Raw genomic sequence first — 22,579 nt, forward strand, 5'->3', positions numbered from 1 at the left:
CCCAGAACGCTTTACACATTGTCAGACAGTAGAAAATGGTGTCAGCAGCGGCAAAGAAAGTGAGCTACAAATTCTTTTTTGTTGTTAATGGAGATAAAAATATGAAGAAAACCATGGTATTATCTGGGCCCATTTATGGAATTTTTTACCTCGTTGCACGACATTTACTTTACAATCCTTTGTCAATCTTCTGAATCGTCTGCTCTGCAGTTTATTCACATTTCAGCAAGCAAGACATGGACAACAATCTTAAAAAAAAAACATCAGGTGCTCCAATATTGTAAAAGTACAAAGCAACAGAAATTCTTCAAAAGTACAAGCAGGTTTCAACCGTGACGCAGACCTGCTCCCAGCAAGTGGCATGAATAGCATCTGGTCTAGAAACAGACGAGTATGAGCGCTCAAGTCTCAGGTCCGTAGAGCGACGTCACGCCACTCGCATCATCAGCTCCTCCAGCGCTCTCTCCCGGTGATTCCCGTTCACCAGCAGAACCTCCTTAATGGCGCTCTGGTGGAAGCCCATTTCATTGAACTGACTCAGCAGCTGGAGAAACTCCCGCGCCTGAAGAGCAGAAGACACTTATGAAGACACTTCTGAAGCTGAAGAACGCGTCGTCATGAGCTCCACTGACCTTGGCCTCGCAGTTCTGGAACATCTCCAGCGCCTCCTCCACCAGAGCCATGTCATGGCCCAGCTGACACAGATGCTCACAAGCCACGACATAACTCAAGATCTGAGAACAGAGAGTGAGAGGTGTGGGTCCATGTATTTATACACACACATACAGTACCACAACCGACAGTAATGTGAAGGTACTGTATACTTACACCGCAGCTAGGCAATTCAACGTCCATATTGTGACTGTTGTGAAGGGCCAATGCACAGACTTTAAACTGGCTTCTAAAATATGATAAAACTAGGGACACTTTGTTGAAAGGTATTTTCTCAATAAATATTTTGAAGATATATTGTTAAAATAGGGATTCTTGATGAAGAGAATCGTATTTAACACTATTTCAACTGGTGATGGATGATGAAAACCAGAGTTTTAAAGGGAAATTGCAGTTTTGTTTTGACCGAATGAGGGCCACAATGCTATACTACAGTAGTACCTCATACCTTATTGGTCTTCCGTGGAGTTTTAAATAATTATTAGCAAACTTTAACAGTGTGTTTTTGTCAAAGAGCTAAAATATACATACAAAATAAAATTTTATTAATAATAACGGAATCATTATTTGAACGTTGATGCACAGGCACAGTCTGAGTGCACAGCAACAGCAATGGCTGACCTGAATTCTCAGTACACACTGGTGATGGTACTGTAGATGAGGTTTCATGAAACAGTGTCCTGATTTTCAGAGGCCACCAGATGGCGCTGTCTGCTGTGAAATGTTTGGACTTGAACAACTCATTGAATGAAACCTCACATCATTTCTAAACCAAGAGCGCCATCTAGCGGCCTCTGAAAATTAGTTTCGTCGACCTGGTGATACTGTTTCATGAAGCCTCACTGACCCAGCACTGGTACTGTGCTCACCACAGTGGTGGACTGACCTGCTCTGGAGTCTGCCAGCCTGGTTTCTGCAGGGCGGCGATAGCCGTGTGGAGCGGGTATCCACTGCTGGTGATGGCCCCCACCAGATCCCTCTCTTCCGGACTAAGAGCTGAGATGAGGTCCACTGTTGAATCAGAGGCCCCAGGTATCTATAAAGAAAAGCATCCAGTGTTTACTGCCTCCACCAAGGAGGTTGTGTTTTCAATGGTGTCAGCTCGTCTGGACACTGTTTCATGAGCTTCAAACTAGAGACTAGACGGTGGCAGTTCTCACCCAGGGGTTCAGCTTCTGCTCCTCCATGCTGGAGGTTCTGTCGAATGTTTTGGACCGGATGTTGGGGCCTCGATGACAGGTCTGGCTGCTCGGGTCAAGGCCTCCTGGTGTGACCAGAACCAGGGAATACTGGCGCAGGTTCTTCCTGCGCTGGTGAGGCAGGCTGCTGAGGCAGCTGGGCGGATTGTGCAGGTCAGGGACGAAGGCTTTCTGGGCTTTCCTCCGGGCATGATTGCGGGACTCCACTTCCTTCTTTGAGTCACTGCGTCCAAGTTCAGGGCTCAGGCTGCGGGAGCGCTGCTGGGGGCTGGAGTCCGAGCTTGGGCGGCTCTGCTGCAGGCTGCTGAGCATCATCCAGTACGGAGGGCATGACACCGGCACGCCTGGCTGAGAGGTCCTCACAGGCTGGGGCGGGTGGGAAGAGGCCTTCTGCAAACCTGTCAGCACCCACTTCTCCAGAGCAAAGTCGTACTGAAGCAAAGGAGAAGAACATCTGACATTTCTCACACAGAACTTCGTGCATATTCTGTCTGTCCAGTCACGAGTGTTGCATCTATCACACTGCACTCAAGTCCACCATGGTCCATCATGGTTCCTAACCAGATACCTGCGTCTCCTGAAGTATCAGCAGGTAGTCTGGGAGAACAACGTCCACGTCGGGTGTGACCTCCAGCGAGACTGCGGGGGGGATTTTCAGAGGAACATGATCCATTCTGAAAAATAGCCATGATGTTAGCACTCTTCCAAGAGGCATTGGATATTTGCTGACATTCAGTAAAGATATCGTAGCAGTGGTGGGTCAGTGAGGCTTCATGAAACAGTATCACAGGGTGGATGAAACAGTGTCCTCATGTTCAGAGGCCGCTAGATGGCGCTCTTGGTTTAGAAATGATGTGAAGTTTCATTGAATCAGTTGTTGAAGTCCCAACATTTTACAGAAGACAGCGCCACCTGGTGGCCTCTGGAAATCAGGACACATGAAACCTCATCTACGCTTCATGAAACTGTGAGAATTATTCACTAAATTTATGTCTCATGTGATCAACAATCCAACCAAAGGTTTGAGTCTAGTGAAAACTTGATTCTAATGACACGTGAATCTTCTGGGATTTAAGTTTTCTTCCTTTTAGCAGTTAGTTATATGTGCAAAAAGCCAGAAAATGTCAATGTTATAAGAGTGTTCATTTCATTTAATGAACTACTACTACTAATGGACTTCAGTTTTACAATTTAAAACCAATGTCCACAGCAAATGAAGCATTTAAATCCCCAAACTGCATGGCAATGATCGCATGCTGCTCATCACAAACAGTAAGTAGCAAGTAGATACGAAGTAGTTGAAGATTTCGTGGCCGAATGTGAACCACTACTCTCTTGTTTGCATTGTTGCTGCGGTTGGGAAGAAAGACGATAGGTCGTCGTTCAAAAGGAAAATCTTCCATATCCACCGTCCGCATGGAAAAGCATATCCAGTGGTTGAAAACACCAGATTTGAAATGAATACAGCAGTAAACACGATTGTCTCGACTTGCAAAACCAGGGCAAACTACTTCCTGTTCAGGTGCTGGAAATCACTTTCACTGATGTTTTTTTATTTTTTTTCCAGCAAAGTAAGTAGCAAATTAGTGGCCTGTTTCACATTATTTTGTACTGCATTTGTTTATGTTATGGTGAGTCTCACTCCCAGCTTGGGATCACATGATTTAATATGCCTGAATATAAAGTTTGCGAGAGCAACACGTAAACAATGTCCATGTAAACAAACCAAGACCTTGTGAGATGACATGAAACCATGTGATCAGCGCTAAGATATTTGTCATGGAAACGTCCAACCAGCAGCAGAAGCAGGTGCAAGTCATGTTCATCAAATTTACTAAAGAAAAAAAATGTGATGCAAACTTGAATAAACATTTTGAATAAAATAAATATTATAAGACACTTCCTAAATATTTTATTTTTCATAAATAAACTAAATAATAAATAAAAGTGTAAATGAAAGTGTCGCCATGACGTTTTCTAATTCATTTTCATTTTAAAAAACGCTCCAAGGTGCTTTCAGGAACAGTTTTTTTTCTGTTGAGGCGCCGTCACTTTCTTAGTCATTTCTTCTTTTCAAGAACTTCTCCATAGTTGGTAACTCTCACAGATTTGCAGCTGTCAGGTCAATTCAGTGACTCACTCCTGCCACCATACGTGTCAAGTGTGTTAAAACGGGCCCCGTACAGTACAGAGGTGTAAAACAAAAAACTTTAAGTGCCCCTCTAGGGGGCGCTCGCGGCCCAACCATGGACCTCGGCCCTGTGGTTAAGAATCACTGTGCTCGAGTCAAAGCACCTGGTCAGAGACAAGAGCAGTGGGTGAGTGGACAGTAGGTCTGGAGGGCAGCTGCTCAGTGGACCTGTAGGTGGCGTGCTGCTGAAGCCAGACTGTGGCTGACTATAGATGTGTTTTCCAGTAAAGCAAAAATTGAGAGAGAGAGAGAGCTCTCGGACCAAATTAGCGTCGCCTTGCCAGGAATAGTTTTGCTCCCATGTGCACTGAATTAGCCGAGGCAGCATGTGCTGTGTGGGGATTAGCCGCGTACGCCGTCACCGGCACCACAACACTGGGGTTGGCCAACACCACGGTGGAGCTCAGAAACTGAGGGGTGAGCAGAGGTGATCGGCAGGGACCGGCACGGAGCAGGTCACCTGGGTCGCTCACTCTCCATCCTCCACACGGCTGGGAGCATATGCACAGCAGATGGCACAGGACTTAAGGCAGCAGATGCTGGATAAACTGAGAGCTGACACTGGAAGCCTAAACGTTGGACCAAAACAATGGGAAGATCTTGAGAAACCATGTGAAGATCGCTGTGCTGGGTCAGGTGGCTGGCGACTTCCAACTACAGCCATCACTTTCCTTTATTTACAAGCATCTCCAGAGAGCTGAGCACTAGCTTTAAAACACCACACTACTACTACTTTATTCCGTGAGTTCACAAGTCAGATTAGGAATATCATTTTAGGAAGACACTAGATTGATATGAACAAGCTGGAGAGAATTCAGCTTCCGTGGACATGAAAACAAACAAATGTACCTGTGATTCTTGCGGCAGGACGGAGCAGCTGAGGCAGTCGCTCGGTGGTGGACGTGGCTGTGAGGTGAGAGTTCTGGTGTGTGAGTGCAGCAGGCTCTCAGAGCTTATACGACCCACCTGGAACACTAAGCTACTGACTTACATCAGCAGCACTGCGTCACACTCACACCAGTCGCTGGAGCTCCAGTGTCAACACTCTTGTTTACTTCTTTTGTTCCTCACACACATGCTTCCTCCAGTGAGTGATATATATATAGTTAAACAACAAAATATTGTTTATTTTGCATCAGTTTGACCATAGCACAATAAATCAGGATGGTGGCTTTATTCAAGTTTTTATATCACCTTATTTAAACTAAAGCTCTTTTAACGTCTAGAAAATATTTGTATAAGAACTTTAATTTTATAATAATTTCAAGTCCATTCAGAGTAGTGGAAACCTTGGTCATTGTGTGGCGAAAAACATCAAACAAACAAAAGCATCTGTTTGCTTTTGTTCAGGGATGATTCCTCCATGTTTGTAGTTGTTGTTGTCATCATCCTAGCTGCCACGTGTCTTGTGCATCAGTGAGATAAAAAAACTGTACAATTAAATTACATTAAATTAAATATATATATATATATATATACTAAATTATATATATATTAGATCAAACCAATTAGATCAAAGACTTCTAGGACAAAAAACTTTATTTTATCAAACAATACAGAAAAAAACAAGTTGATATTCATTGAGATTCAGATGTGAGCAGAGCAGAGGCCCACAGCTGGTCAGAAGGGGCTTCAGGTAAAACCCAGTTCTGAGGGATTGCCGAAGCCTCTGCGTGATCAGCTGCCACCAGGAAAACATCCCACTCCCTCCTGAAAGAGACAAGACTTGGAATCAACACTCGAGTCTATGCGAAACCACAAACCACCACTAGATGGAGACAAATATGATTTTAGCCAGGAGTCGACTGCGTCTCGTGAGTGCACAGGTCTCCTTAACTGAAGTCAACACTCACAAAAACAAACCAATTGTGACTTGTAGCCGTATATCTGAGGTGTTCAGAATGGTTTGTCACTCAAAGATTTAAACTCGTCTTTTTGAGAAAATTGGGATACTTTCTTCAATTTCATTTGTACTTCTGAACACCTCACATTTATGCCTACAAGTTGCTATAGGTTTGGTTTGGTGCACTTTTTTCCGAGTGTTGATCTTAGTGAAGGAGACCCTGTGAGTGAGTCGCACATTTCAGTCCGGGATCTCAATGTGAAGGAGTCGAATCAGGTTGCACAACAAATGAAAACTCTTTTATCAAACAGTGATTCACTATGTAACAGTCAAACCCGCAAAACTGTGCACATGATATGACACTCAGAGCGTGTTAAGCTTTGATACGATTATCAAGCAAAGATCTGGGGATGATTACCGAATCTGGACCAGAGCATGCAGCGAGTGCTCGGCCTGAAGGTAGTAGTCCCTGTAGGGCAGCAGCGCCGGGTCAGCAGGGAGCTCATCTGCGGAGACAATAAACGTTCACACCACGACTCACCAGAATGATCAGGGAAGAGAGGAGAAGTCGGCTCTTTACCTCCAAACAACATGGCGCCTACTTTCTGCTTCCAGTGCAGCTGTCTCTCTCGCTCCTTCCTGAGGCTGAGCTCCAAGTCTCTCCTGCGCTCCTCCTCCTGCTCCCCCTCCAGCATCACCTTCAGAGCGTTCTCCTCCCTGGAGTAGATGGCTGACCTCTCCTTCAGCACGCTCCTCAGTCTCTCCAGCTGACTGTGGAAGGACTCTTCGCTGTCGGCGTCCGTGAGGATCCCTGACACGCAGCACAAGCGCGAAGATGACAACAAAACCACAGTCAGCGACGTCAGTGAAACGTTCTCTTTCAACGTCCACAAAGGTTTGTAAGGCCCTGAAGCGGTGTAAACTGACAGGGCAGAGATTAAACGTGACAGTGATCACAGGTGTAAAATGAAACTGAAGTGAAAGACCTTCGTCCAAAATGGAGGAGTTTAGGATGCTGTCTTTGGTGGCCATCAAGAGAAAGCTATTCATGTCATGATGGAGATTCTAACTAATATGAATGACTGTATAGCCTTCGCTGCATAGACTGAACTGCCGACGTCCTGCTGACAACATGAATCACCTTTTCTCGATGCCGCCTCCTTCCTCAGTTTATGCAGTTTCTCCAGAGACCTGAGAACATCCTGCATCCTTTTGCTGTCCGCCTGCTTTTTCCGCACCTCACACAGGACTGAGTCGGCAGCCAGCTTGACCTCCTGTTCCTGGATGCAACGACGACAAAGAATGAAGACACTTAACCTGTGAAACTGTTGTTCGGACAGACAGACGGACGTCCTTCATTGGAGCGGACATGTCCTGCTGCTCACCTTTTTCTTCTCCTCCACCTCAAGTATCCGCTCAGCTCTCCACTTGTCAATATCGCTTTCTTTCTCAGCAACTGCCTGGTTTCTCTGTCTGGCCTCCAGGTCCAGAACCTCCCTGCGTCTGTGAATCTGCTGTCTCCTTTTAGATATTCGTGTGAGTTTGTTCTTCACTCTGTCCAGAAAGTCTCCTTCGGTGAGTCGAGAAAGGTTCTCTTCCACTTCTGCTCTCATCGCCAGAGCCTCACGGTAAACCTGCTCCCATTGGTCCTGGTGCTCCTGAAGGAGCTTCAGGCTCTCGCAGGTCTCCATCAGTCCGGAGACCAGCTGAGCTGCGCGGCTCACGCGCTCTCGTACCTCGGACACGTTGACCTGACGTTGCCCCACCGACCCCTTTGAACTACACGCGCTTTTATTCCTCGCCAGCAGGAACTGTTTGACCCACTGAAGATCCTGCGTCCTTTGCACTTCCGCCTCATTTGCTTTCTCTTCTTGCACCGCCGATCTACAACTACGTCCAAACCCGAATGCAGGAAACGCCGACTGTCCCGTGTTCGCTGGGACAGAAGCGGGGAGGCTGAAGTGTCCGGGTGGCGCATAGCCGAGAGGAGGCGGCGGCACGGAGAAGTCGAAGCCAAACGGCGGTGCAAGCTGCTGAGCTCCAAAGCCCTGGGGACCAGGCGGAGGAAAGGGGCTCCCAAAGGAGAAGTCCGGGGCCAGACGGCGCGTCCACTGGTCATGGGCGGCGTTAGCGGCTTTAGAATCAAGGGCCGGTGAGTTCGATGCTGCCCCGTGGAAGCCGTCCTGATAGAGCGGCGGGTAGGTGTCTTCCGATGAGACACGGTGAAACCTTTGATTCATGTTTGACTAAAGATCAATCCGCACCACAACACAACACGTCTGTAGGCGCCATGTTTTCCTAGTAGACGAATCCGCTTCCTGTAATTCCAGAAGGTCAGGAAACTCTCTACTGCCCCCATGAGGCCGGGGGATACAACGCGTTAGATTTCCCCCTGAACGTGATAATTTAAATAGTTTTAAGCAGTAGAGGGGCGTGTATGTGTCTTCCGATGAGACGTGGTGAAACATTGGATTCATGTTTGACTAAAGAAACATCAACACCAAAACACAGACGTCTGTAGGCGCCATGTTTTCCGAGTAGACTTCCGCTTTCGGTGTTCAGAAGTTCAGGAAACTCTCTACTGCCCCCATGAGGCCGGGGGTTACAGCACGCCAGATTTACACCTGAAGGCGATAAACTACAACACATTTTAAGTAGTTATGAATTATAATGCATTATTACTGCGCTGCCATCCATTCTTTTGTGCGACAGTCTCTAATTGAGCAGGCTCGAGGTTGAAGCTACAGTTAGCTGGAGCGACGTAGCCGCGTCAGCGTTGGCGGAAGTGGCTGACAGCGAGTCATATGACCAGCCGCCGGGCGACATGCCGCCGAGTTATGGATAAAATTCACCCCTCACGGTGACCGCCGCCAGCGCCGAGACGGTAAATGTAGCGTGTTCGGTATACGCCACATTCACAGTGAGTGTTTCTCTGCCAGCGCGTTCATGTGCTGCGTGTCACCAGTTTCCGCTCGGCTTCTCTAAATAACCTGTTTCCACCGCACGTCTGTGTCACCTGCAGTCAAGCGTGTGTTTTCCATACGTCGCGTAGATGGAGGCTTTTCAGACGTGTCTCTGTGTTGGTTTGGCGTTTAAGACTTGTGCAGACGCGCCTTGTGTCTCAGGCGTTTCCCTCTCTTGTTACAGATGGAGGAAATCAAAGTGTCTCCGGACTACAACTGGTTCAGAAGCACGGTTCCCCTGAAGAGGGTGAGTAGATGAACCCAGCGATCCGGTGGCGTCTCACGCCGCTCGTCTGCCTCTGACGCGAAGGTGTCGACTGGTGTGGTCCTCACAGAGCTCCAGCCGCTTCATTCGTTCTTTGGTGGGAACCTGAATGTCCCGAATTATTCACATTTCAAGGGCTTTTATACAGATTTCTTAGCGAGATAAAGCTAGTACCAAAAAACGAACTTCTTTAACCTCAGTTCATTTTATTCACTGTTTTTTTTGTTTTGTTTTGCTGTTGCCATAGTTTGTCTGTGACCCTAAGCTAAATGTCTGAGTTAAAAGAAGGGGCTAGTTATTGCTCCGTCCCTCCTGTAAAGGCATTAAAGTAGAGTGACTTGTCGCCTTGTCATGACGTCATGGAACGTCAGGAGTATGGTGCGCAACACTCCTGTCATGATGACACTGACTTGAATAGGAGGTGGAATAGCTCAGACGTGTGTAGCTGCTCTGCTCAGTCTGCAGAGTGAAGCCAAGTTTGTGAGTGTAAACAATCGACCGAGGAACAAGTCGCTCCATCAGCCGGGTCTTTATTTAGCGTCGCCACAGTCATGTGCCAGCTCACCTCTGCCTTCTCTTTTTCTTTCTCTCTCTCGAGGTTTATGAGTGTGGGACCTTGAAAACAAAGACACGCTTCATGTGTTCAGGCGTTAAACCTCACTAAACCTGTGGCTTAGTGCCTTGATACCAAGAAATGCTTGGTGCTCGACTTTCCACTTGTCTGTCGGTGTTTCCCTGCGGTGACCACGACTCGCTGCTCCTTCCAGATTTTCCCATACAAGTGTGAATGTTCTGTTGTTATTAAGGATGTGTGGTAATTCCATTGTTGTCGAGGTCATGTGTGTCCCTCCCTCAGTTCCAATGTTCCACCCCCTCTCAAAGGCAGCCAGGGATTTGTGTTGTTTTCCAAGTCTACTGCAGTTTACTGGAACCCCGGTGTCTGCTCTCCTCTCCAGATCATTGTGGACGATGACGACAGCAAGGTGTGGTCCCTGTACGACGCCGGCCCCAAGAGCATCAGGTGTCCCATCGTCTTCCTGCCCCCCGTCAGTGGGACAGCCGAGGTTTTCTTCCAGCAGGTTCTGGCTTTGACTGGCTGGGGATACAGAGTCATCTCGGTGAGTGTGTCCCATGAATCTCTGTCTTAGATTAGATTATCGCAGATATATATATATATATATATATATCATGGACACACCCATTACAATGTCGAATCACTGGTATATGTATCAGAATCGTAGAAGTGAAAATGACAATAAATGAATAAATAAATAAATAGAATGTAAAATGAATTATGCATATTAACACTTGGGTGTAAATGATTTAAATGAAGATTTTAAATTGAGAGCAATCCTTTCATTTTTTTGTTTGGTGGAGTGTTTGATGGAACTGAAATATTGTTGTGTTTCAACAAAGAAACCAATTGAGGAAGGGGATCTGAGAGCGTATTTACATGTATGGATGTGGAACTTGGTGGAGATCATAATGAAATTGTTGCTAAAATAAAATGGAGGTAAATGCCCTTCATATAAACCAACATCCTTCCAAAACGATCAAAATAAGTTATTATGTTGTTATTAATCAAGCCACAGACTTCCTGCCAGAGAATCTGTCAGCCACGGGGTTTATCACCTCCACGCAACAGGAAACCCAGGGAGAGTTACGCGTGATAAAACTGGCAAAGAAAAAACTCAAAACGCTTTTATCAAACACCTTTGACAGTATTTCACCATGCTGTACGTATTACAGTCAAACCTGGAAAACATGATATGACAACAATAGGGCTGGAAAGAGTGATGTCACAAAGTGGAAAAACTGTAATGCATTGTGGACTTTTCAGTCAACTGCATGCCAGCGCTCACTCCCGACGCATGTTGCTGTGTTTACGTTCCTTTAGACTGGGAAGTTTTAACTGAACAGGATCTGAATCCAAGCGTGTGTGTGTTGCTGATCTGGCGCTAGACAGAGCTACTTTTCACTCCTGTGTATTGTGGAAGGTGTGTCTTCATTCCTCACCTGCTGCGCTACAGACCGGCGTTCACAGGGTGCCGCGCTCGACCTGTTGCTACTCTGTAATGAAGTTGGAATCCTAGTCGACCTCACTCTGGAGTCATCAAGTGTTTCAGAAAGTTACGTGAAATGAGCCGTTTTTCTACATGCTACTACACGAATACTTCACCTGTTCATCCGCTGATCTAAAGTACTTGCTTCATAGAATTTTCATTTTTTTTTGTTGCCACCACCGAGTTTCTGTCGGCATATCACTCAAAAACAGATGAAGATTCCCGGGAATGTTGCGGTGATGGTGGTGTGTGTTGAGTTCGGTTACGCTGCTGCCACCTGTTGTCCATTTTTGCTCATTGCTATCAATGATATTCCAAGTGCTGAATGGTTGACGCCCACATTGTTCCTCACAGTTTCTTCTATGTTCTGGTGTTTTGCCTCCGCCTGGTGTTGGAGCGAAGGTGATCCTGTGTAGTTCCTCTCCTAGTTCCTCATGTAATGTGTTGGCGGTTGCTCCTATTTCCTCCCCTGCAGCTGCAGTACCCCGTCTACTGGGACCTCATGGAGTTCTGCGACGGCTTCCGCAAGCTTCTGGACCACCTGCAGTTGGACAAGGTGAGTGTTGGCGTGGGTTCTGGTCCCAGCGGTGGCTGAGCATCCTCTCCTGCAGGTGCATCTCTTCGGCGCCTCTCTGGGCGGCTTCCTGGCGCAGAAGTTTGCCGAACACACGCACAAGTCCCCGCGGGTGCAGTCGCTGATCCTGTGCAACTCCTTCAGCGACACGTCCATCTTCAACCAGACGTGGACGGCCAACAGGTAGCCTTCCTCTTCCTCTTGTGGCTCCGCCCACTGATGGTGGCTCACCGTCCTCCAGCTTCTGGCTGATGCCGGCCTTCATGCTGAAGAAAATCGTGCTGGGGAACTTTGCCAAAGGACCGGTTGACCCCAAAATGGCCGACGCCATTGACTTCATGGTGGACAGGGTAGGTTTCCATGAAGTGCTCGCGTGAACGTTGGTGACCACTTCTCCACCGGCAGCTGGAGACCTTGAACCAGAGCGAGCTGGCGTCGCGGCTCACGCTGAACTGCCAGAACTCCTACGTGGAGCCGCACAAGATCAAGGAAGTCGCGGTGACCATCATAGACGTGAGTGGGCGCTTGTTTACACTGTGAGGAGGAGGAGGAGGATGAAGATGGAAACGTCTGTGCTCAGGTGTTCGACCAGAGCGCGCTGTCACTGGAAGCGAAAGAAGAAATGTACAAGCTGTATCCTCACGGCAGACGAGCCCATCTGAAGACCGGAGGGAACTTTCCGTACCTGTGTCGCAGCGCAGAGGTCAACCTCTACATCCAGGTGATGCTGGGGGGGCGGGGCGGGGCAGACCTGGGGCCAGGTTAATCTGATCTGAACTTCTGGTGCTGCAAGCTTGGTCCCTCACAGCTGCATTGCTCCCCCTGTGGGGACATTGTGAGGTTTCTCATTGTCATAACCCTTTCCCCAGCCTCTCACCCTAAACCTAACCATCCAACACACATGGCTCACCTGAACCAGGACTCTGAACCAGTCTGAAACCCAGTTATAATGACCCAGTTATTTTGACGTTTTCATCCTCAAATTGAGGCTTGGACTTGTGGGGACCGGAAAAAATGTCCCCACCAAGCAAAATGTCCCCACAAGTAGGTGTGTTTCCGAACATTAGTCACTTCAAGGATAGCTTCACCATTTCACTCACACACACATAATTGTCTCTATATATATTTGTGAGGACCTCTCATTGCCATAACCCTTTCCCCAGCTTCTCGCCCTAAACGTAAACAAATGGCTCACCTTAACCAGGACTCTGAACCAAACTGGAACCTAACTATAAGGACCCAGTTATTTAGATGTTATAATCTTCAAATTGAGGCTAAAACCGTGAGAAAGGTCCCCACATAGCAAAACGCCCTCACAAGTATAGCGATGCAAGACACACACACACACACACACACACACACACACACACACACACACACACACACACACACACACACACACACACTGTGCGGCTGACAGAGGAGGAAGTGAGGATGTGGTTGCATGTTTAAAAAAAGTGTGACCACATGGGAATTGACTGTCGGTTTAGTCACACGACAGGCACATGAGTGAGGGGGAAGGCGGTTTGACTTTTACCACCGTCCTCACAAGAAAACTCTCTGATGCCGCTGACCTTGGAGCCACAGAGTAGAAGGACGGTGATCACTGAACATGTGAATGGTCTGTCTGCAGATTCACCTGCGTCAGTTTCATGGGACGCGCTACGCTGCCATCAACCCGGCAATGGTCAGCGCCGAGGAGTTGGAGGTCCAGGAGAGCCAGCTGAGCCGGAGCCAGAATTCCGAGGAGGATCCGTGAGAGCCCGACCCCATTGATTCCCACTCCCAAGAAGTTTTTATCAAGCAGCGTCTGCTTTGGTTGGACAGAAGAAGCAGCAATATTTTGATAAGGACTTGTAGATACATTTTACTGCTCTGCTCTTCAGACACTTTGCCTTATGTCGTTTCTGTTGTGGCTCCCCTGGTGGCCCGGGGGGGGGGCGAGTCAGGGGTGCGTTTGTTCCGCCTCACCTTTCAGTCCCTTCTTTTCATCGCGTCATGGAGCCGGTTGCCATGACTCCAGCCCAGCCTGTGACTGCTCCCACGCTCAAAATGGTGCCTGTGCCTTCAAGAGTTCCTGAGTCTTATTTTGCACTGATTTTCAAATAAAGTCGCCAATGTCATGAAGCACTGGAGCCTCGCTTGTTCCTTTGTTCCCCGCCAGCACATTCTCACCTCCTCTTTCACTATATATATATATATACACTCCAAACATTGACCGAGGTGTGTATGTGATGCCACTTGTCCTTAATAGGGTTCTTTTAAAAATGTGCATAAAACCAAGGGTCAAAGGTCAAGGTGGTAATGGCTAGTTACATATAGCTTCATATGGCAGCGTCTCGCTGTTGTTCACAAGACTGAAATACAAGTTCAAGGTCAAATTTGACTTCCCCTCAAAGAGCTCCACCACTGATGGGTCAATGATGCTTCATGAAATAGTGTCCTGGTTTTCAGAAGCCAGATGGTGCTGCCTGCTGTAAAATGTTTGCGTTTGTTTGCATCTAGTGGCCACTGAAAAGTGGGACCCCGTTTCATCCACCCTGCAGTACTGTTTCATGATGCCTCATCTACCCATCACTACTGGAACCCGCAGTGAGCAAGTTCAGTGGCCCCACCTTCTTCTTCTTCTTATCCAGCACAGAGCAGACAGACAGTGGAGTTTTCCAGATTTTCTTTAATAATGCGTGAAGTCAACATTTGCACCACTGTGCTTCACACCAACGCCCGCCATCCAAATAGAACAAGAACAGCTTAGTACAGCTTTTGTGGAACACAACACGCCTCTGCGAGAACCACGCCTCCGACATCAGCTACTTTATTGAAGAAAAGTGACGAGTGATTTGACCAAAACAGAGTTAAAACGGTTAAAATTCACGCTCAGCCAAAAGGAAGAAAAATAAATAAAGGATAAAAATGCTCCTCAATACTTCCTCTAAAATCCCCCCCGACTCGAGTACGACCTGACAAAAGCACTGGAGTTTCCCCTCAGTAGAAGAAGGTCCCCCAGTCGCCGGCTCCATTGCGCCGGAACTGGTTCCCATGGATGGCGGTGAAGATCTCGTGCTCCATCAGGTCCTCCACCGGCCGACTGCACGTGGCTTCCTTGCTCTTGCTCAGCTGCCGACAGAAATGGACCTTGAGGCTGGGGGCTCCGTCCTCGTCGGCCTCGGCTGGAGGAGGCTCAGGGGTGGGAGCGGTGCCACCCCTAGCCGGCTCCGCCTCCACGCCGTCTTTGCTCGACTCCTCTGCAGACAAACACACGTCAGTCACTTGCTCAGCATGGTTCCCACCAGACACCTGTTCCTCACCACTGCTTCCTTTGACTAAAATCACCCCGTAACCTTCATTGTTGTGGATGACGTTGTTCTCCATGATGATGGAAGGCATCACGTCCTTAGCAAAGTCCTGGACCCACACACACAGACATACACGTCAGCCTCTTTCTAGCTTAGAATGTGATGATGGCGTTCTCTTGGACCTTGATGAGGATCCCGTCCTTGCAGTGGTGGATGCCGTTCCCCACCAGCTTGCACCTGCTGCCCGGGTAGATCTCCACACCAGCTCCCTGCCCAAGACAAAACATCTCACTCTGGACCTCAGTGAGTCAGACACAGGCAGCTGAGCTCCTCATCCACCCCAGCAGGTCCTGTCCACACGAGGACTATCACTCAAATCTACTCTGGGACCTGAGCTCCAAGACTGGCAGCAGATGAGGCTTCATGAAACAGTATTGCAGGGTGGATGAAAGTGTCCTATTGTTCAGTGGCCACTAGATGGCACTCTTGGATTAGAAATGACGTGAGGTTTCATCGACTGAGTTTTTCAAGTCCAAACATTTTACAGCAGACAGTGCCACCTGGTGGCCTCTGAAAACCAGGACACTGTTTCATGAAACCCCTGGTCGTAGTGGTGTGTTTGACCAAGCACTTTTCTCAATGTCCTCCCATGGAAACTAACCTTGGAGCCATAGAGGTCGCACATGTGCATGGAGAGGTGAGCAGAGGAGCGGAGGACGACTCCAGTGGTGTTGCACTGCAGGACACAGTTCTCCAGACTCAGGGCTCCCTGCCGCACATCTAGGGAGCAGACAGGGCTGCGATGAGGAGGTGCGGCGCGAGGTGCTGCCGGCGCGGTCGCAACTCACTGAGGATGCCTTCGATGGCGTCGTGCTGGATGAACTTGATGTTGGACAGTCTCACATCAGCGCCGGTCGACTCCACAAAGGAATCCCCTTTGCTCTTTTTCTCGATGACCACATCGTCGGGGAGACCGAAGCCTGGCGCAAGACACAGTGGGGTCAGACCAGACATCCTCAAGCCTCCGCATGTGACACCCACCTTCCACGGTGATGGAGTCCGGCAGAAACATGGAGCTGGTCACACGGTAGACTCCGGGGAGGACGAGGACCATGTCGCCTTCATGGCAGGAATCCACAGCAGACACTGGGTCTCTGTGGAACTGGATCAGACAGAGTCATGAGCCAGGCATGGATGGGACCAAACGCCAGCTGCTGTTGTGAATGGAAACAAGTCAGATGTCATCGAAAAGTTCCAGAACAAAACTCCACCAACATGGAGGAAGAAAACACACCTCACTTTTAGCTCAGGATTTTGATCGACTTATGGTTTTGGACCACGATTATTATTCATTTAATGTGATTCATACTCTTGTGGACTCGTGTATTACATGCAGCGCAGTTAATAATTCAAGAACTACCGTAAATCCCGGACTATAGTGCGCACTGGAATATTAGCCCCGCCCACTAACTTTAAGAAGGTAAACAGATCTTGTTCCTGCATGAGCCGCATCTTAATTTCAAATCTTAATTTCAACAGTTTAGTCCGTCATATTTCATGAAAGCAGGCAACGCTTCTTTGAGAACATCAACAAAGTAGCTCAACTAATGCACTGTGCTGCACTGGGAAGGACCCGAGTCAAAAGTAAAAAATAAAAGACTGAATGCTTAATCCTGTGCAATTCAGACGTTAGAGTCCAATAGAGTTTTCTCCATTTTGGCTTTATCACCAGTCCTTTCATTACAGTAGCAGTACTGTACAGTAGTCAAATACACTCCCACCGGTGAAAATGTTCCAGACAGCACAGGGAGCTAAGCTCCACCCACTAACAGTCTCACATTGGTGCTCTCTGCCTCCCACATGCTTTCACTGGAAGCCATTTGGAAGCATGTAGTACATATGCCAGGACAGCAGAGGCACTGTAACGGAACCTTTGTCAGTGCAGGAGTTCCTGCTCCACTGACCACACTGATGCACAAGACAGGTGGCAGCTAGGATGAGGACAACAACAACAAACATGGAGGAATCATCCCTGAACAGAAGCAAACAAAAGCATCTGTTTGCTTTTCTTCAGGGAGGTTTTTCACTACACAATGTCCAGGGTTTCCACTGCTCTGGATGGACTTGAAATTCTTCTACAAATATTTTCAAGACATTAAAAGAGCTTCAGTTGAAATAAGGTGATATAAAAACTTGAATATAGACACCATCCTGATTTATTGTGTCAAACTGATGCAAAATAAACAATATTTTGTTCTTAAAATGTACGTATGGGTCCATCATTTGATTTAGTAATATAACAAATTCATTCAAATTGAAAAATGTGGCTTCTTGTGGCAAATATTTTGATACCATTAAACTGTGATTAATTGAGATGAATTCATCACAACTTCTAGATTAATATTTTTAATCAAATCCCCACCCCTACTTTAAATCTAAATTTAAGTCTATCTATCACACGCATTTTTCCCACCCCACCCTGGGGATCTAGCAGCATCACCTGGATCTCCGTGTCGTCTGCCGAGCAGTCAGGAAGCAGCCGGTCGTTGAGCAGCGACTGGAGCTGCTGGGGGTTGCAGGAGTCGCAGACCACGTGGACCATCCTGACGCCGGACTCTCTCTTCCCCCGACTCTGGACGCACAGTGACGGAGAGTTGCCCTTGTACGCGAGAACGTACCTGGGGAGTGAGGGAGTGAGTGGAAGTTGCGGACAAGGCAAGCCAGTTTTCGTCGCACCTCAGAAGTGGGTTCTCGATGATGTAGAGCTTCCTCTTGAGGGTCTCATGCTGGTTGAACAGCTCCAGACCCTCCACCATGGACACGTTGTCCAGCTCCGACTCGGAGTCACTGCTGAGGCCGCTGCGCAGCACAGAGAACTGCTGGAAGCACCGGGTGCAGTCGCTCAGCAGCAGCTGGTACTCGGACACCAGGCCGGCCGGGACCCGGTCCTCCAGGATGTCGTAGTAGCTGAAGACAAAAGGTTCATGACACCGGCGCAGGCCGACCACGCAGGAGGGCAGCTGGTACTCACAGCCTCAGGCGAGGTTCCACACAGCGGACAAAGTAGTCAAAGTCATCGTCCTCGTCTTCTTCATCCCACGGCCTCCAGATGTGCTTGTAGAAAAACCTGCGACGAGAAGATCCGTCAGAGGAGCCACAGGAGACCTGCCGAGCCACACGAGGTCCCACCTGAGGTGCTCGACGGCAAGGGCTGTCATGTCAAACGTCCCAGACTCCTCAAAAACCACCTGCAGCTCCAGAAGTGAGACTCGGTGCCGCGTGGCCTCCAGCAGGCTCTTCATGGACTCCTCGTCCAGTTCGCAGCCTCTGGTCTCACACTGCAGCGGCAGCACCAGGCTCACGCTGGCCTTCAGGTCGCTGAAGTCCACGTCGGTCACCTGGAGAGAGCAGCATCCAGTCATTCATCCAAGGAAGATTTCTGCTCAAGCTCCACTGTTACTTGGATTCACCTCTTCTCCTTGACCACCAGAGGTGTCTGTGTTGATCTATTCAGTCACAGGGGTGAGCTCTCATTGGCTGCCTGACACTGAGATTATTTATTTATTGTTTATTTTGTTCATTATGGTACCAGAGCACTTGTTGGTGGGATCCTCACTGACAATAAAGCTTTATCTGATTCCGAGTGAATTTGTTCCACTCGCTTAATAGTGTTTGTTTGTAGGTGTTGTTTATGGCTCCACTCATGCTGGATTTCGTCAGTTTAAAGTTAACAATAGTCTCGTCACAGACGACCTCAACGACTAGTTGACTACTCAGCATATGACGTGTATGGGTTGATGAACATCGCAACATGTCTGATTGCAGTGCTGTAAATATAATATGTATAAATAAAAATGTGTTTCAAGCATTGTAAACACTTCTATATTGTTTTAGGTTTTTAAACTTTATATGTGGCGGCAGGTGGAGTGAAAGGCAGGTGTCCTTTGATGTGTCCTTCCTATACGCTCAGGTTGCAATGGTCACATAGCCCCAGCCATTTCTTGTCAACTGTGCTAAGGGAGAGGTGGGCAGTTACATTATAAACTGTGACTGTTGTGAGGGGCCATCATGCCAAAATAAAGGTGGCAATGACTACGAAAAAAAATCTTCAGTAACAAAAACGAAATAAACCATAAAAGGTTCAATGGAAGCAAGGATATTAAGAAGTGTAAATATGGCATGAACCCTATAAAAAAAATAATTTTACATTTTACAAACATCGAAGATGAAAAGGCAATTATTTCAAAATAAATTTTGAATTTTCTTTCAACTAATTTTGAGGAAAATGCTAAAATGGCAAACAAAAAGAACAAACAAAAATTTAGTCATGAATGGGTTGTATTTACTGTTGAACTAGTACTGGATAAAACGGAAACAGGATTTCAAAAAATGACGGAAAATGACAACTTACTGTATCAGTTATATAGTTTTAGTCTGACCTCATAAGGGCCCCAAAACACTGGCAAAGGTCCAGGTCCAGGTCTGTGCTAAGGGAACAATGATGTCACAACTATTCGACTCCTGAAGTCACTGCCAACTCAATTAATAGTCGATTATAGTCCACAACCTGTGTGGACTAGTCGCTGCAGACCTAGTCCACAGCTTCACATCAGTTCCAGTGAAGCAATCTCAGTGTGCTGATGCATTGTTTTCTGACCTTCCACCACCAATACTAAGTAGCAAGAGGCCCAGACTCCCTCGGCCGAGTGAAGTGATCCTTTCACATGCCAGTTGGTGTTTAGAAGGACCTGCCATGCTTGAGACCTTTAGAAGGTCTCAAGCATGGCAGACTCCCCAGTGTCACATACAGAAATCATAGTGGATCAGTGCAGAAAACTGACTTGCAGTTCATCAAGTCTTGAGAAACACACAACACACATTTCAAGTCTCACCTCCAGCAGAACATCGAAGACGTCAGTACACCACAGAGCTTGCCAGTCGCGCGGCTCCACCACGTTCCTCAGGTAGTCCGCGATGAACGGTTTTATTTCTGATGGTTTACAGTCTCCTGTAGTTGGATGCAGAAGTCGCGCGCGTGTGAGATTCAGGAGGGAAACCATTGGTCCACCATTGCGTGAGCACGTTTACCCAGCATGTAGTCCTGGTAGGCTTTGAACCGCTCGTAGAAAAGCAGGTGAGATGTTTGGAAGGTGTCAGGAAGCCCTGACGTCACCCCTGGGTGGCGCTCTTGTCTCTGCAGCCGAGTCCCGGGTTTGACCATGCTGAAGTGCTCTGTGCCGCTGTCCTCTCCACTCTCATCGTCCTCCTCTCCGCGAAACAGAGCTGTTTGGAGTTACATCAACAGTTATGTACGAAACACGATAGATGTGAAGCACTAGGACGAAGGAGGAAAACAAAACTGAGTCAAACCATCAAACCAAACAGGTGAATCACGTGAGACAAGCCAGTCAATCATCACCTTGCCACAAGGTTGCAGACCACTGGGACACAAACTCACAACACAAACATTCTTCAGGACTCAAAGCTACTTTCCTTGATCTGGACCTCCAACTAGAGCAGTTTGAGGTTTTAGGTCAGCGTCCGGACCTTTATGGTTGAGTGATATTATGAGCGGACATAATGAATGTGTATATACAAGGAATATAAATGTCAGTTGGCAGCTCTGTTTCAGCACTTATGAACGCTAAATGTATATTTTCAAGGTTCTTCAACTGGTTGTTTTTTTGCTGGTTCTTGACTCGTACTTGTTTATTAATGTAATTTTTATGCAGTAGCTTTTAAGTCACCAGTACTATTCCCTCATACTTCACTCCAGTACAAACAAAGGACTTGTAAATAATGGAAATTACTATTATTCGATACTGTCGATACTAGGTGAATCGGGACCTAAAACACACAACGATACTTTCTGATTTGAGCGACATTTTGTAGCGTGTAAGAGCGAGAACGCTGTGGCCCAGCACTGTCAGCATGCCGACCAGAATAAGCAGCCTAATGTAACTGGTTTAGTCGCGAACATAGCAAGCAAGAAACGTCCCCACGGGACACAGAAACGAGGCGAGGCCGACCTGCCGCTGAGCTCTGCGGGCTCGTCTCCTCCAGCTCCAGCTCGACATGAACGAACGACTCCATGTCACCGGGGCTTTCATCGTGCGCTGCTTCCATAAAGACCTCGACTGTTCTTGGAGCGTCGCGTCAGCAGAACGAAACGAGTGTAGGCCTTGACAACCGAGGTGAAACTGCCACTTCACCGACCGTAAACAGTGGAACACGCCCCAGCATTTTCAAACTTTCCCCGGTTAATGGATAACTGACCAATGACATCGCGGAACGCTGCGTCTGACAACGCTTCCGCTTTATTAGCGCCACCTACTGGACTGGAGTGTCCCGACTCGCGAGCCACTTGGTTTTGACTATAACTTTATTGACAACTTATTTTTTAGAGCTAGAGATACAAACAATAGAGATGAGAATATATTCCAAATGTATCATTTAAGACTAGACTGCCTTTATTCTTGGTGAATTTTGGTTACGATGGCGGTTTGCCAACATTCGAGGGTGAGAAAGTAAGACCCCTAGTGGTGGTGTCCGCTCACTGCACTCTACAAGTCATAGGGTCTAAAATACATGCACGTTCTTCGGTATTTGTGGATATTTATTATTCATATTACTCATTACCATTACGCTGAGCAGCTTGTCAGTGGCACATTTATCCACCCTCGCTACATGCCAGAGTCATTCTTTCCTGCCAGTGCCGTCCCAAATGCGTGTGTTTAATGTCTTTACTGATGGTGTGACATGTTGAATTTCCACACTGTGGGAACAAGTGAACAGTAGCTGATCAAATTATTATTATAGTGCAGCATATTGGTCATTTACCAAGCACTAAACGTTCTGTTTGGTCGTATAATTTTCATGAAACTGTTGTCAAACATTCTAAAAACAATAACCAAATGCTTTAATGGAATATTTTACCGTAATAAATGGCAAAGATGAAAAATGTGAGAGATATTAAATTGCCAAATGACATTGTGGTCATAAACCTGGTCATCAGAAAAAATATCTTGTTTCCCTTTCTTCTCTAGAGGACAGAAAGAAGGGCGACAGGCAAGTGGGCAGAAGTAAAAATAAAAGTTGAAAAATGAAAAACTTCATAATACGAGAAATAGAAAACAGCATTCAGAGGCTCTTATAGAAGATTCAAGATTTCGCCCCAGCCTTCTCTTGGCTGTGCTCGAAGTCGAGACGCTCCGCTGACAGAAAACTCACCGGTTGGTTTCACACTTTTTCACTGAGATCAGATACATGTGACACTGATCTGACATAAACCAGGCCATTTCCTGCACATCTCAAAATCTCGTCACCAAGCTTGCTTCTTGCAACTTTTTTTTTTTTTTTTACAAAACTTCTGAACATAGCTAACAGCCACTCTCTCACACAAGATTTATATCTATACAGAAAATGCACGGGTGGAACCGCAAATCGGACCTGTAACCTGAAAATACCAAGTGTAATGGAAGAGTGTGGAAATAAAATTAAAAAAAGAAAAGAC

At 47.2% G+C, this 22,579-nt stretch overlaps 4 protein-coding genes across 7 annotated transcripts; 1 reads left to right on the top strand and 3 right to left on the bottom strand.

Annotated features, from left to right (window-relative positions):
- Nucleotides 1–267: 267 nt before the first annotated feature.
- Nucleotides 268–4,974, bottom strand: LOC128751611 (uncharacterized). Its single transcript, XM_053852750.1, has 6 exons — nucleotides 4,912–4,974; nucleotides 2,440–2,545; nucleotides 1,833–2,303; nucleotides 1,559–1,708; nucleotides 633–734; nucleotides 268–562 (listed from the first exon to the last, which is right to left on the bottom strand). The coding sequence occupies exons 2-6, from the start codon at nucleotides 2,542–2,544 to the stop codon at nucleotides 428–430; spliced, it is 963 nt and encodes a 320-aa protein (XP_053708725.1). The 5' UTR covers nucleotide 2,545; nucleotides 4,912–4,974; the 3' UTR covers nucleotides 268–427.
- Nucleotides 4,975–5,583: 609 nt separating this feature from the next.
- Nucleotides 5,584–9,180, bottom strand: pdcd7 (programmed cell death 7). Its single transcript, XM_053854252.1, has 5 exons — nucleotides 7,291–9,180; nucleotides 7,047–7,185; nucleotides 6,486–6,716; nucleotides 6,324–6,411; nucleotides 5,584–5,772 (listed from the first exon to the last, which is right to left on the bottom strand). The coding sequence occupies exons 1-5, from the start codon at nucleotides 8,143–8,145 to the stop codon at nucleotides 5,640–5,642; spliced, it is 1,446 nt and encodes a 481-aa protein (XP_053710227.1). The 5' UTR covers nucleotides 8,146–9,180; the 3' UTR covers nucleotides 5,584–5,639.
- On the top strand, nucleotides 7,703–13,892 carry spg21 (SPG21 abhydrolase domain containing, maspardin). Of its 3 annotated transcripts, none has more exons than XM_053854256.1 (9): nucleotides 7,703–8,057; nucleotides 9,053–9,115; nucleotides 10,090–10,251; nucleotides 11,672–11,752; nucleotides 11,808–11,953; nucleotides 12,012–12,120; nucleotides 12,176–12,283; nucleotides 12,351–12,491; nucleotides 13,404–13,892. In XM_053854256.1, exons 2-9 carry the CDS (start codon nucleotides 9,053–9,055, stop codon nucleotides 13,527–13,529), a joined length of 936 nt encoding a protein of 311 aa, XP_053710231.1. In that variant the 5' UTR covers nucleotides 7,703–8,057; the 3' UTR covers nucleotides 13,530–13,892. The 3 variants fall into 3 exon arrangements, with proteins under 3 accessions (XP_053710231.1, XP_053710230.1, XP_053710228.1); XM_053854255.1 differs by lacking the exon at nucleotides 7,703–8,057 and adding an exon at nucleotides 8,471–8,789; XM_053854253.1 differs by lacking the exon at nucleotides 7,703–8,057 and adding an exon at nucleotides 8,472–8,825.
- A 547-nt stretch (nucleotides 13,893–14,439) lies between these two features.
- shcbp1 (SHC SH2-domain binding protein 1) lies at nucleotides 14,440–21,242 on the bottom strand. Of its 2 annotated transcripts, XM_053854050.1 has the most exons (13): nucleotides 21,096–21,242; nucleotides 20,155–20,349; nucleotides 19,959–20,074; nucleotides 18,256–18,464; nucleotides 18,098–18,193; nucleotides 17,803–18,033; nucleotides 17,567–17,744; nucleotides 16,108–16,228; nucleotides 15,915–16,046; nucleotides 15,728–15,846; nucleotides 15,249–15,335; nucleotides 15,079–15,175; nucleotides 14,440–15,015 (listed from the first exon to the last, which is right to left on the bottom strand). In XM_053854050.1, the coding sequence occupies exons 1-13, from the start codon at nucleotides 21,190–21,192 to the stop codon at nucleotides 14,756–14,758; spliced, it is 1,938 nt and encodes a 645-aa protein (XP_053710025.1). In that variant the 5' UTR covers nucleotides 21,193–21,242; the 3' UTR covers nucleotides 14,440–14,755. The 2 variants fall into 2 exon arrangements, with proteins under 2 accessions (XP_053710025.1, XP_053710024.1); XM_053854049.1 differs by having other exon boundaries at nucleotides 14,440–15,175.
- Nucleotides 21,243–22,579: the final 1,337 nt, after the last annotated feature.

This window comes from Synchiropus splendidus, chromosome 1 (assembly GCF_027744825.2).
Source record: "Synchiropus splendidus isolate RoL2022-P1 chromosome 1, RoL_Sspl_1.0, whole genome shotgun sequence".
Classification (NCBI taxonomy): domain Eukaryota; kingdom Metazoa; phylum Chordata; class Actinopteri; order Syngnathiformes; family Callionymidae; genus Synchiropus; species Synchiropus splendidus.

Excerpts from the sequence above, each read along its gene's own strand:
- spg21 (XM_053854256.1), top strand. The coding sequence starts at position 9,053 with ATGGAGGAAATCAAAGTGTCTCCGGACTACAACTGGTTCAGAAGCACG. Across the intron at positions 12,284-12,350 it reads TCGCGGTGACCATCATAGAC|GTGTTCGACCAGAGCGCGCT; the intron begins GTGAGTGGGCGC and ends GTCTGTGCTCAG. Across the intron at positions 12,492-13,403 it reads AGGTCAACCTCTACATCCAG|ATTCACCTGCGTCAGTTTCA; the intron begins GTGATGCTGGGG and ends GTCTGTCTGCAG.
- LOC128751611 (XM_053852750.1), bottom strand. The coding sequence starts at position 2,544 with ATGGATCATGTTCCTCTGAAAATCCCCCCCGCAGTCTCGCTGGAGGTC. Across the intron at positions 2,304-2,439 it reads TGATACTTCAGGAGACGCAG|TACGACTTTGCTCTGGAGAA; the intron begins GTATCTGGTTAG and ends CCTTTGCTTCAG. Across the intron at positions 735-1,558 it reads GCTGGCAGACTCCAGAGCAG|ATCTTGAGTTATGTCGTGGC; the intron begins GTCAGTCCACCA and ends CTCTGTTCTCAG.
- shcbp1 (XM_053854049.1), bottom strand. The coding sequence starts at position 21,192 with ATGGAAGCAGCGCACGATGAAAGCCCCGGTGACATGGAGTCGTTCGTT. Across the intron at positions 20,075-20,154 it reads CTACCAGGACTACATGCTGG|GAGACTGTAAACCATCAGAA; the intron begins GTAAACGTGCTC and ends ATCCAACTACAG. Across the intron at positions 18,465-19,958 it reads TCTTCGATGTTCTGCTGGAG|GTGACCGACGTGGACTTCAG; the intron begins GTGAGACTTGAA and ends TGCTCTCTCCAG.
- pdcd7 (XM_053854252.1), bottom strand. The coding sequence starts at position 8,145 with ATGAATCAAAGGTTTCACCGTGTCTCATCGGAAGACACCTACCCGCCG. Across the intron at positions 7,186-7,290 it reads AGGTGGAGGAGAAGAAAAAG|GAACAGGAGGTCAAGCTGGC; the intron begins GTGAGCAGCAGG and ends CGTTGCATCCAG. Across the intron at positions 5,773-6,323 it reads CATGCTCTGGTCCAGATTCG|GAGGGAGTGGGATGTTTTCC; the intron begins GTAATCATCCCC and ends TGTCTCTTTCAG.